Source organism: Mustelus asterias, chromosome 11 (genome assembly GCF_964213995.1).
Source record: "Mustelus asterias chromosome 11, sMusAst1.hap1.1, whole genome shotgun sequence".
In the NCBI taxonomy this organism is placed as follows: Eukaryota; Metazoa; Chordata; class Chondrichthyes; order Carcharhiniformes; family Triakidae; genus Mustelus; species Mustelus asterias.
In genome coordinates this window covers 18,914,927-18,928,761 of record NC_135811.1, presented here as the reverse complement: position 1 = coordinate 18,928,761, position 13,835 = coordinate 18,914,927, and the positions used below count along the sequence as shown (strand labels likewise).

The 13,835-nt window shown below is 39.9% G+C and overlaps 1 protein-coding gene across 2 annotated transcripts in view; it reads right to left on the bottom strand.

Annotated features, from left to right (window-relative positions):
- Positions 1–13,835, bottom strand: part of cacul1 (CDK2 associated cullin domain 1) — a 94,668-nt gene that overhangs the window by 58,599 nt on the left and 22,234 nt on the right. For both annotated transcript variants that reach the window (XM_078223240.1, XM_078223241.1), the window contains exon 3: positions 6,196–6,298. In XM_078223240.1, coding sequence (XP_078079366.1) covers positions 6,196–6,298 — 103 coding nt within the window. The remainder of the gene's footprint in view (positions 1–6,195; positions 6,299–13,835) is intronic.

The window sequence follows — 13,835 nt, the reverse complement described above, 5'->3', positions numbered from 1 at the left end:
TTCCTTTCAGGAACTTTGCCCATTGAACATATTCAGATTTTATTTTGTGGATTGCTACCTGGGTAAAAGAAAAAGGTTTGTTCAGTTACACTACATTCCATCCATTGCCCTGTTAGGAAAACTTAAGGCAGATTATGAGTTCATTTGAGTATCATGATTAAATAGAAACACACTAAAATAAGCATCATTTTTATTTCCTCCAGAAGAATTTTGAGATGAGAATTGGCTTCAGTGCTCCCGCAAGTCATCTAGTTCCACTCCCTAATCCTATGCTTTATTTTTCTCTCCTACACCATCATTAGCACAATCTTACAATTTCTAGCCAATGCTACTTTGATTCAGAATGGCAACCTTGGCTTTTCAGTTACTGCTTAGAAACCTAACAGGAAAAGCAAAAAATAAGATAGTCCTGGTATCTGGTTTAATTAACATTATGCATTATATGGTCAATTCCATCCAAAAGAAAAATCACACACACTGAGCTGAATTTATTATCTTGAGACCATGCTAATGCTCTGGGAACAGGAATTCAAATCCCACCACAGCAGTCGAATGAACTAAATTCAATTAATAGTACTTGAAATTGAAAGCTTGGTAATGTATGAAACTATCATCGATTGTCAATAAATTGTCATCTGGTTCACTAAATGTCCATTAAGGGAAGGAAATCTACCATCACGTGGCCTACATTTGATTCCAGACCTACAGCATTGTGGTTAGCTTGTCAACTGCCCTCTGAAACAATCTAGCAATCCACTCAGTTTAAGGGCAATTAGAGATGGGCAACAAATGCCGACCTTGCCAGCGATGCCCACGTCCCATGAAATAATAAAGAAAACATGCAAAAGATGGATAATTTTATTGGGAATAAGTTGCTGCACTCAAAAGAGGAAGGGATGGGACGATGGAAAGAAAGATAACATGTCTGCTCACATGGAAGGATTTTATCTTTGCTTCACCCAAACCTATATTACACTAAAATGTAGATTCAGTTGATGAGGAGAAATAACAGCTTTCTCAAAAGGTGCTTTTTTTATTTAAACTGATTTGAAACCAACTTCAAAACAGAGTCAACATTCGAGGAATTGATGCAGCAGACATGTTACCAAAAGATGTTTTATCATGCATTTATTTAAAAAGCAACTACAAACCGTATGCAGAATAATTCAGGTTCAATTATATACTAACCCTTAGTTATTGGGTTTTGTCACACTTTTGTGAATTCCTAATCTTTTTATATATATAAAAATGAAAAGTGCTCAAAATTAATATCCTTCAGATGGAGGGTTCATACCCAATATATTAGATTTAATTATTCGTGGAACTATTTTGACCTTAGGGTTTCTCTCATTAGTTTTTTATATATGTTATTATGGTGGTCCCATGTACCCAAGCTCTTGTATAATCTGCATCCGTAGTAATTTGCTTTTATCTCTTGAACAATCTGTTAATGAACAACAGCAGATAAAACACCCAAGTAGAAATCGAGGTGAAATTCATCACATGCTGTGGTACTAAGCTACACATCTGGGACAATAACACACAATGGCCTTGATATTCCTAAAATAGAGCTCAAACAAAATCTTCACCACCGATGATTCTCCACTGACCACCGCTGGAAGCGTGCATATGAACGACCACTCGGAAACGGAATAAAGAGCCACTTGTGGAACTCAGCCCATCGGAAAGACAAGGCAAGGGAAGAAACTGCAAGGGGGAAACTGGGTAAGAAAAGATGCGTAAGACGACACTGGAATTGTTAGTGCCCTGATACTACCTCATTTTACTGCAGACTATACTGACGCCTACTGGTTAAAATGCCTTATAGTTAGGACACTTAGGAAAACCTGTGCATAAAAAAATGCATTTTTCAGTGCCACCTACAGTACATATTAGCTAACGGCAAAAGGAATTTTTCTGCAAGTTGTTATAAGCTATTGCATGCTGTTTAAATGTGTTGCTAAGATGTTCTTAATTAGAAAGAAAACATTTGCCAGAATAGCATAGAATAAGTGTATGGAAAACTACAATTGTAGACAGTGCAAACCTGGTCGATTTAAAGGAACAAAGGATTGTTCCAAACAAATACTATTTACTTCCATTTGCTTGCTTCATTAAAAAAAAAATCTCTTGTGCTTGATCGTCCCTTGACCATCCTACGGTAATAATCCTCTCATGATAGGTTACAGGGAGGACTGATTTTAACATTCAACTTTACTGTCATGGCAAAAATCCCTACAAGCACATGCTTTCATTTCCATTACTGATCTTCGATCCTGTATCCACAAGTACTTTTCCCCGTACCTCTTGAACTTCTAAATGCAAATGCAAATTAACTTATTGGAGTTTAAACACTTCACATGACATTTGCACCAAAAGAAGCAGCATAATCTGAAAGGCGAGTTGCATGGACATCATCATTTTCTATCTAAAATATTTAATTCCTAGCAATTTTAATATGCAGCTATTAACATTTAACTTTATGGTTATCCAGCATACAGTGAGGGATTGCCTCTTTGATGAGGTCAAATATTATAACCTAAAATGCATGAATGTTGCTGGAACATGATCAATGTTGAATCGAAGAATCAGTCCACATCTGTATTTTCTGAAACCCTGCAAAATGGACACTTAATGACTGATCCTGCTAAATGTTCCGTCGGGAGAACATAAGATGTGGGATGAGGTTCCTGAAAACTCTGATCATAAATAAAAGACGGTACTACGTTTATAGGATGTAATTAAAGCAGCTAAATGGATAATCATTAATGCAATTCAACCAGCACTGAAGATGCCTCTAAAGTATTCAGTGACTACTGCATAACCATAAAATACACTCCCAGCAGTTTAGCAACATAATATGATGAAATTGCACAATGTGACATTATAGCATGAATGCTTAACATGTTTCAATTAAATATCTTTGAGCATATTTTAAGAAGCATTAACAGGTATTAAATGATAACATATTAAGTGAAAAAAGACTTTATCCTATCCTTTTCCAGACTCTCTCACTTTTCAGAAGTTTTGCATTTGTATAATGCCTTATCCATCTCTTTCAATATATTCAAAAATGCATCTCATATAATTAGTTACTCCAAAAATGCAATTACTGCTGCTATTTGGTGAAAGGTGCAGCCATTTTCCATACAAACAATTAAATGAATGATCATTTGATTTTAATGTTTGAATGAGGAGTGTTAAAAAGGGCACCAAAGATCCTGTGAAGAATACCACAGGACCTCAAAGCTCCACCTGATCAGGCATTCGATATCTTGGTTTAGCAACTCACCCAAATGCTAACATGTCCAGCTGCCTAGCATTCTCTTGGCATGGCAATGAAATGTCAACCCAGATGTTCAAATCCTGGTGTGGGACCCAAGCCCACAGCTTTCCGACTCAAAGGTCAAGGGTGCTACAAGTCAAACTGACCTCAGTCCTGTCTTCGGAGTTTGGCTGTCTGATTTCTTAGATTGCCAACTTCAATCCAGTATTTGCCCAAAATGGTTTTCCAGTAAGTCACTTGATAGCAATCAGGAGCATACATGTTAGTTAATCTTCTCCATAACTCAATGCTGATACCAATTAGAAGGATTTAGATAGCACCGTTCACAACCTCAGATGTCCCAAAGCATTTTCAGCCATTGAAATGCAAATTAAAAGTATTCACCATTGTAATGCACATGAACTCATTGCTGTCCCAATGAAGAACAGTGCATTAGATACAGATCAGAAGTAAAATCTGTGACTTTCCTGATCTGTAACTAGCATCATCTTATTCCAAATAAGGAACAAATCAAGCTCCTTAACTACGGTTTAATATTAAACAGAGAAAATACATACAGGTGCAAGACCAGAATTTGGGGTCCAAGTTCAATCAGGCCAGGACATGTTCTGCTCCTCTCTCATTCTTCTCCCCTCCCCCAGGACTTGCCCAAACATCAGCACCAACAAGGCAAGGGACCCATACTTGATTGCGCCATGGAGTTGAGCTGCCTCTGGAGGCACTGACGACAGCATCATACACTGGGGCTCCATGGCCAATTTATGACAGTCATTGGGCTTCCAGTTCACACCATAACTTGGTTAGCTGAATCTTGCATGAAGTCCAAAAAGGGGATTTTCTTTTAAGATGTTTACCGTGACAACTTCCTGTATGATCAAATTTAAACCAGCCATACAGCAGATTGTATTGTTGCACTAAACTGATGCCACGACACTGAACTTCCTGGGCCTTCCAGAAGGCCTTTAAAATGACAAGTCAAACAGGGAGCATGAAGATGGTGAAGTCCATCAGGAACTCTGCACTGCCCGCTGGGATGAAAATCCAGTTTTCCGTTCATGATATGCATCGATGAGCAGTTCATCGTGTTTATGACATTACCACAAGTGAAAACAGCCCACTTTCTGGGATCCCAACAGCACTGGTGAACAAATGGTTAGAGGCAAAAGGCATGGCAAACACAAAGGTGCCCTTTGCCCTAATAATCCATCAATGCGATGCATAATTATCAGCATGATTCTAAAGTAAAACAGCAAGGCAATGCCCAGAAATTTCAAGGTTTCACTTGAGCACCACTTTGCAGGCACACAGCACAAAGGCACAGTTTCAAAACACAGTCTTAGTTATCAACTCCACATTAACACTGAGCATCCATTTCAAAAGAATCAACAACTCATATTTATATAGTATCTTTAAAATAATAAACTGTGCTTCACAGGAGCATTACAAAAGACCAAACCACATGAGTCACATTAGTTCAGGTGACCAAAAGTTAAAGATGTAGGTTAGAAGGAGTGTCTTAATGAACAAGAACAACATAGAGAGGTAGAGAGGTGTAAGGAGGGTATTCCAGAGTTTAGGCAACTTGAGGTGCGGCCACCAATGGTGCAGCAATTACAATGGAGGATGGTCAAGAGGCCTTGGCAGATATCTCCGAGGGTTGTGGGCTGCAAGAGGAGGGGTAAGGCCATGGAGGGATTTGAAAATGAGGTGAATTGGAATGATTGAATGTTCACAGCACAGCAAGAGGCCATTCAGACTGTTGTGTCTGTGCTGTTCTTTATGAGCTATTCAGTTAGTACCACTTCCCTGCCTTTTTGCCGCAACTCTGCAAATTTTACTTTCCAATAATTCCAATCCCTTTTGAAAGCCACAACTGAATCATCCACCACACTCTCGAGCAGTGCATTCCAGATCACCTTAAATCGATACCTACTCTATCCTGACCCTTCACAATATTGAGCACCTCTATCATGTCGACTCTCAACCCTCTCTCCTCTACATCCTCAGCTTTGTCCATCTATCCATGTAACATGAAATTGATGGCAGCAGTGGCTCAGTTGGTAATATTCTCACCTCTGAGTGGGTTGAAGTCCAACTCCAGGACTTAAAGTAAAAATCCATTGAGGGGGTGCTGCACTGTCAGAGGTGCCATCTCTCGAATGAGACATTAAATTGAGGTCCTGTCTATCCTCTCCGATGGATGTAAAAATTATTTCAATGGGTAGGGAAGTTATGCTGGTATGTTGGCCAATTTCATCCCTCAAATCCACATCATAAAATAAATACAGATTGCCTGGTCATTATCACATTGCTGCTTGTGGGAGCTTGCTGTGTGCAAATTGAGTGCCATGTTTCCTACAATATAATAGTGATACACTTCAAAAAGTACTTTCGGATGTCCTAGATAACAAAAGGCTTTATATTGAAACAAATATTTAAATCAGTTTGATGAGCTATTTTCTTTACCAGGCACATTGACAAAAAAACTTGTGTTGAAAAGCATCAACAATTCCTAGTTATTTTAGTTCAAAACAAGAAAAGACATGATACATCTGTAGAATGGCAAAGTTTATACTTCAAAAGTTTCCAAGCTAATGATGCCTGGACCAAACTAGAATAAAGCACTCACAATGGCGAATACTGACCAGCAGAAGTCAAATATTAGATCTAATCTCCAACAAACAATATCACAGAGATGAGAACAGTTTGTGTTGGTCGAATTCTCTGCATTCTTAACTGGATTCAGGTGCTGAAGCTCGATATTAATGTCATATGAAATGTCCTTAGTCTCACATTTTAAACAGAAAAATGATTGCGCTGATTTATTATAACAGCCACCACTTTCACTGTGTAAAATATTGCACACGGTGTGCAAAGAAAGCAACGAAAACATCCAGGATAATATGTACCTGCAGCTCTTCTGAGACTCGCCTTAAGTGACTGGTTATCTTTGTGATGAGGTCACAGTACATCTGCTCTGAATGTTGCTGGCACACACACTTGTAAACACAGCTAAAAATAAAGAAAAAGAAACATAATCTAGCTTTTAGCCTGTACATTACTCATTAGATGTTACATTATTCCTCATTGTGCGCATCAGATAAGCAGAGGACAAGTAAATTTCTAAAAATCGGGCACCACTGTTGCATTAACCAAGGGATAAGACCACTTAAAGCAACGTCTTTTCTCTTCAGATACCTTGGCTCAAATCCAGATTAAAATCATCTTATTTTTTCCTACATTCAGGGAATACGAGTGTCACTGGCAAGGCCAGCATTTATTGCCCATCTCGAATTTCTCTCAAGAAGATCGTGGTGAGCTGCCTTCTTGAACCACTGCAGTCCAATTGATATAGGTACAGTCACAGTGCTCGGAGGTAGGGAATGGTGCGAGTTTCAATACTCAATCCGGTTATGAGTCAGCATTAAAACTGGCCATTTGAAAATAATCTAGCTATCCCACCCTGAGAAAGTGATAGCATAATGAATCCAGGAATCATTAGTAGAAGTGGTTTTCCAACGCTGAGATTAACGAGCATTGTGGAGACAATGTAGCGAGTTTTACTCTGCATCAATTCGTACTGCCTGTTCCCTTGTTTTAGTTCATTCTTGGGATATGGGAGTCACTGACAAGACCAATATTCATCGTGCATCTCTAATTGCCCAAGAGAAGGTGGCCTTCTTGAGCCACTCCAGTCTGTGTGGTGAAGTTATTTAAACAGTGCTGTTACGTAGGGAGTTCCAGAATTTTGACCCAGTGATGATGAATGACTGACAATATATTTTTCAATTCAGGATGGTGAGAGATTTGGATGGGTACTTGCAGCTGGTGTTTCTATACACCTCCTGCTTTTGTCCTTCTAGGCAGTAGTGGTCACAGATTGGGAGGTGCAGTCGAAAAGCTTGGCAAGTTGCTGCACTGCACCTTGTAGGTGGTACACAATGCAGCCTCACTGCCAGTGGTACAGGGAGAGGTATACATGAATAGTAGGCCATCCTACCATTCAGTGATATCATGGATTATCTGTGGCCTAACTCCATCAACCTGCCTTTAGTTAATAAACATCTATTAATTTCAGAATTAAAATTAACAATTGATCAAGCATCAATTGCCATTTGCGGATGAGTGTTCCAAGTCTACCACTGCTACAACAAACACTGAATTTGTTGCAAGGCCAGGAGGAACTTGGAGGGACATAAGTCGACTTCAAGTTCACTGCCAGTCAAATCTAAGGGGTTCATTTGGTGGCTTCAGACAATTAATCCTTTAGATCAGCGGTCTCCAAACTCCGATCCGGATACGGCCCGCTGCGGGCCGGATGTGGCCCGCGGGCCGCAGTTTGGAGACCCCTGCTTTAGATCTTTGATTCATTTCCATTTGTCTCTAAAATGTTGGTGCATGCAATTGTCCACATTCAACATTAATATATCTCGTGTCATTACTCGTAGTTAGCAGAGGTTTGAGACCGTGGTTTGTGATTGTTACTATAACTGTCTAATTTATAGATACTAATTCTGTAACATTACACATGGAGAATGATAACCGACCCAAGTAGATTATCTCCTACTCTAACAGGTGGACAATTCTAATCCATATTTATTGCCCAGTAAGAGATTGCCAATTTAATCCCACTGTTATAAAATCTGAGAAGTTCGGTGGTGTAAAGAACTGGACTGAGCATAATTCCAGGCACTTTACATCACAGTAGCTAGGGTTTGATTTGAACATCACTCCCAGAGACAAAAAAGCCTGTGGCGTCTTTCCCACTGATTCACCCTAGTCCCTTGTAACACTGTCTATATTCCAAATGGGTAAAAGTGGAATTAAGCGTAATATATAGTTACACAGTACCAAAGCCAAACCTTAAATGCTCTGGAATTTTCACAGCTGGAAAACTGGTTAAACAGAAAACATTACAAGGCAGAAACGTCTTTTAGGAGTTCAGAATTTAAGCAGAGTGAAGTATAGCTGGTTTATATTCATCTTCTTCTGAAGATACTGTGCTATTTTGTTATACTTTTATGTCTAAGGTGAGACTGTTTTCACAAGAGTCGATTTGTCTGGGAAAACATGCAGCTCAAATGCTGAGAGCAGGATAACAGATTTTAGCTAGGGATGTGTTACTTTGTAGAGTTAATGGACCTTTTGTTTAAATTCTTCTGGGATTTTAGATTAGTAACGCGATTAGGTTGACTGACAGGGACAGAGTCATGTGGTTAATGGAAGGAGCGAAGCTTGCAGGAAAAAGACAGTTTTATTTTCATTTTATAAATCAACAGCAGTTGCTGCCTGCAGCTGGTCGAAGAAAGAAGTGTCTCTCTCCAGAGGTTTTCTGAAAACAAGTATTGCTGTGTTTTGCTAACTAATTATAAAGAGTGGTTTGAGTCTATAAGGGAAATTTTGTTTGATTGGAACTCATAGTATTAGGTTAGTAGTTAAGGATTATATCTTGTCATGTTTAAGTATTATTCAATTGTTAAAAGTCAAGTTAATTCATTTGTTATAGTCAAACTGCGTTATCAAATTAAATTTGTTTTGATATTTTGGTTTGTCAGAATCACACGGAGTGAAACATCCTACCTTCACATTAATGCCAAAATAGAAAATTTGTTGGTGTCTAGTCTGGCTTCATAATATACCTTGGGGTTTTCGATCTGGTACCCTAACATTCTTCATTCCCAAAAGTGATTAAATTCACTCTTGCATGCATTACATGAGGATGACTCCCTCTCACAAAATGATAAAAATTATCCACATACACAATGTCAGCATTAGACAACAGCATCTAAACTGAACTGCAGGACTGTGATATCATCATTACAATATTAGAGAATACGATAGTCCAAAGTTGACTATGAATAATATCAGTCAGCACATACATCGTTTATCTGCGAGAATTCATAGAATTCCTACTGTGCAGAAGGAGGCCATTCGGCCCATGGAGTTTGCACTGACAACAATCCCACCTAGGCCCTGTCCATCACCCCACATATTTACCCCCTAATCCCTTTAACCTACACATCCCGGGACACTAAGGGGGGCAATTTAGCATGGCCAATCAACCTATCCCACATATCTTTGGACCGTGGGAGGAAACTGGAGCACCCCGAGGAAACCCACGCAAACATGGGGTGAATGCGCAAACTCCTCACAGACAGTGATCCAAGCTGGGAATCGATCCTAGGTCCCTGGAGCGGTGAGACAGCAGTGCTAATCACTGTGCCACCATGCCATCCCATTGTATTTAATGATTTGCTTACACAACAATAACTGTTGCATTCACTTGCATCTATAATAGCCATGGTGCTTCACAGGGGCATTATTAGATAAAACGTGACAGCAAATGAAAGAAGGATCTATTAAGATGGGTGAATAAAAACTCAAAGAAACAGGCTTGAAAGAGTGTCTAAAGAGGAGACAGAGAGAGATGGGGAGGTGTAGAGATACACAGGAGGGAATTCCAAACTTGGGGCAGTGCTTCCCAAGCTTTTTCTGCTGTGACCCCATTTTAATGCTTGAGACCTGGTGCGACCCAGATTGAAAGTTGCAGATGCGGGAGGGTTCAGCCAATACAGAGACACACACACAAAGAAACAAAGGCACCTACCATTTTGCAGGTTCTGATGGTGTCAGTGATTAGGCCTCTGATTGGGCCACACCCACAGGCAAAAAGAAATTGTTCACTCTTAAAAGGGCCTTGCAGCCGACCCCAGAACAGTCAAATTTCAGACTGTGCTCCACAGCCACCACTGTTACCATAAAGCTCATTCCCTAATTTGAGAGATTGGGAGCCCTCTGGCTTAGAGCAAAGAGAGCAAAAGGCATGGCCACTGATAGAGGGGAAAAGGGGAGGGGAGGATACGCAAAGGTTTGAGTCGGAGGAACACAATGCTCTTGGAGAGTATAGGTCTCGAAGAGGTTACAGAGATAGGGATGGGATAAGGCCATGGAGGAATTTTAATACGAGATTCAGGATTTTTAAAAACAAGATGTTGGGACAGGAGCCACCATAGATCAGCATGCACAGGATGACAGGTGATCGAAACTCGGTCTAAGTTAGGATACAGACAGTAGAGTTTTGGAAGAGCTGAAGATTATGGAGATGGAAGATTGCAAGTCAATCAGAAGATCCGGAGTTAATAAAAGCATGCTTGAAGGTTTCAGCCACAGGATTGAAACAAGAGGTGTTATGCGGGTGGCAGTTGATGGCTCTTTTCTTGGAGCGGATTTGGAGTTGGAAGTTCAGGTCAGGAACAAATAGGACTGAGTGTTGTTCAGCCTGATGTAGTAGCCATGGAGAAGGATGGAACTGGTAGCAAGGAACAGAGTTTTTGGCAGAGGTCAAATATAATGGCTTCTGTCTTTGCAATGTTTAATTGGAGGAAAGTGTTGCCCATCCAGAATAAGGAGTCTGACAACATAAATACAATGAAGTTTTCCAGAGAGGCGGTGAGGAGGTAGAGCTGAGTGTTGCCAGCGTGGATTAAGCAACTAACACCAATATCTCTGGACAATGTTGCCAAGGGGCACCGTGTTGATGAGAAATAGGAGGGGACCAGGAAAGATCCTGTGGGGCTCCAGAAGTAAAAATATAGGATCGGAAGAGAAGTGATTGCAAGGGATTCTGTGGCTACACCTGGATAGTAAAGTGGAACAAAAACAGAAAATGCTGGAAAATCTCAGCAGGTTTGACAGCATCTGTGGAGAGAGAATAGAGCCAACGTTGAGAGTCTGGATAAGTCTTCATCAGAGCTAAGAGCAAACAAAATCAGAAGAGATTTATATTATGGGAGTGGGAAGGGGGTGCTGTAATTGGACAAAGGAAATGTAAATGATGATGAAAAAGGCTGAGAAAGGTGCTAAAAGTGTCCATTAATTGGTTTTAGGTACGAGTTGTCGCATTCAACTCCACAAAGGGCATGTGATGGCATAGTGATATTGTCACTGGACTATTAATCCAGAGACCCAGAGTAATACCAGGGGACCAGAGTTCAAATCCCAAATTGGAACAGTGAAATTTGAATTCAATGAAAAGAAATCTGGAAATAAAAGGCTAATGATATCGACTGTCATAAAAACCCACCTGGTTCACTAATGCCCTTTCTTGTGGAGATCGATTAGGGAGGTGACAACAGTTTTAGAAGTAAAGTGAAGTTGGAGATGGGAAGTTGTATGGGCAAACTATTAAAAGTGGGTTTTTTGAGGAGAGAGTGGAGGGATGATGACTGATTTGAAAGGGTGGAGTGTCAGAGGAGAAGGAACTACTTACAAATCAGTTACTACGGAGGACAAAAAGGAAAGTTGGGTGATCAGCGGTTGAGTGGGAATGGTGCGGAGAGAGCAGAATATGGGTCTCATGAGTAAGATAAAGTCAGATAGAGCAGGAGGTCAAATACGACAGAAACAGGAGAAATATGCAAATTAAGGGCTGAGGTAGATGGAGCAGACAAGCAGATGGAAGGGATGCGACAGAAGCAACTAAGCAGACGATCTTAATCTTAGTGACAAAACAGTCGATGAGTTCCTCACGCTTGTCTATTGGTGCAATCTTAAAGTAATTCATTAGTATTTGGCATAAAGCACATATAAATTCAAGTTTCATAATGAGTTTAACACACGATATATTATTTGCTGTTATGCTGAACCTGGCCTATCTCTTCAAGGTCAGGGCATTTAACTGCATACACTGGGACAATGTGAAGGTAGTTATTACTGATGAGGGAAATTTGCAGTCAAACACACACTTATTAATCCCCAGATCCAGATCAGAACAAATAACAGCTTCTCTTCTCCTTTGTAACACTGTGCAGTGCAACATCTGAAATGTGGCAAACATCCACATGAATCATGACATAATCTTGAAAAATAAACAACATTACTCTTGCCCACAATGACCAAGTAAATAAATCATTTCTGGTATACCATGATCACACAAATAAACTTCCCTACCTCACAGGCGAGAAGCAGTCTTTTACCTAAAAAGATCAAATCAGCATTCTCCTGTTTTTTAACATTTACCAAATATCTCTGCAGCAATCGATTATTATTAAAAGATACTGTTTAAATTAAACCCCCCCCCCCCTCTCAAAACATAAACAATGGCACAATCATGCTTGTGTCATTTTTTGGGCTATCTACTTTTGAGTTCAGATACTAACTGAAAGAAATGTAGGTCGTCTAACAATTTAAAACATTTCAACATACAAGGTTGAAGGAATTTCAAAATACTGATTTCCATTTCTTTACAGGTAGCATGCTTTATTTACCAGTAAAAGAACTGCTTGAATAGAGTAACTAACATTGTCTCTGTCTGTTTTACTTTAAAAAGGAAAGTTATGTGAGAAAGCAGTGACGAGTTTCTGCTGAACCTGTTTTGTGCTTTTTGTGTCTAAAGCATCAGGAACAGGTAACTTTCATTGGTTTGAAAAATGATTTTCCCAGGACACAAAGAGCAGTTTGTCAGCAGTAATTATTTGTTGATACAGAGCAACGGAGGAGGGCAGACAGGTGAGCAGGTCTTGGCACAGGCTGTGATTGACCTTTCCATCAAGTATAAAATATCTTGGGAGAAGTCATCCAAGTATGCTGTAAATTGTGACATCCTACTTTGTTGATTTTAGTGGGAGGGCAAGAACTCAAACTCTAGGATTCTTGGAGCTGTACAGGCTTTCAAAATAAAACAATTCGACACATTTCAACTACACCATTATATGGCCACACCACAGGTAAGTTTGATAATTTTATCAAAAATGTTATATTTTTAATCATTACAAACATTATTCCCTGTCCCAGCACCCCAGTTTTAAAAAGAAACCTTCCACCCCCTTTCAGAGAGACCTTCCTATCAGAGTCTTCTCCATACACTTGTTTTCTCTTGCTGATCAAATGTACCAAAAGGAGGCAGGGTAAGGAGTAGGGGGGAGGAGTTAGCAGGGGAGGTGATGCCCTAGTGGTATTATCACTAGACTATTAATCCAGAAACTCAGCTGATGTTCTAGGGACCCCCGGGTTCAAATCCTGCCACGGCAGATGATGAAACTTGAATTCAATAAAAAATATCTGGAATTAAGGATCTACTGATGACCATGAAACCATTATCAATTTTTGGAAAAACCCATCTGGTTCGCTAATGTCCTTTAGGGAAGGAAATCTGCCGCCCTTACATGGTCTGGCCTACATGTGACTCCAGAGCCACAGCAATGTTCATAAGATATAGGAGCAGAATTAAGTCAGTCAGCCCATCGAGTCTGCTCCGCCATTTGATCATGGCCCATAATGCTCCAAATAATATAATGTGGCTGACTCTTAACTGCCCTCGGGCAACTAGGGATGAGCAATAAATACTAACCAGCTAGTGACACCCATGAATATATGACTATATAAAAAAGCTGGGGCGTCACCTAACTAAGCCTAGGCCAGCAAATTGAAAGCAACAAAAATAAACCAAATGGTATTTCTGCCATAGTATGGATGGAGAAACAGGAGGCTGATGGCCTGAAACAGGAAATAAAAGCACCATTGCTATTTTTTAAAAAAATAAATGGCGCAA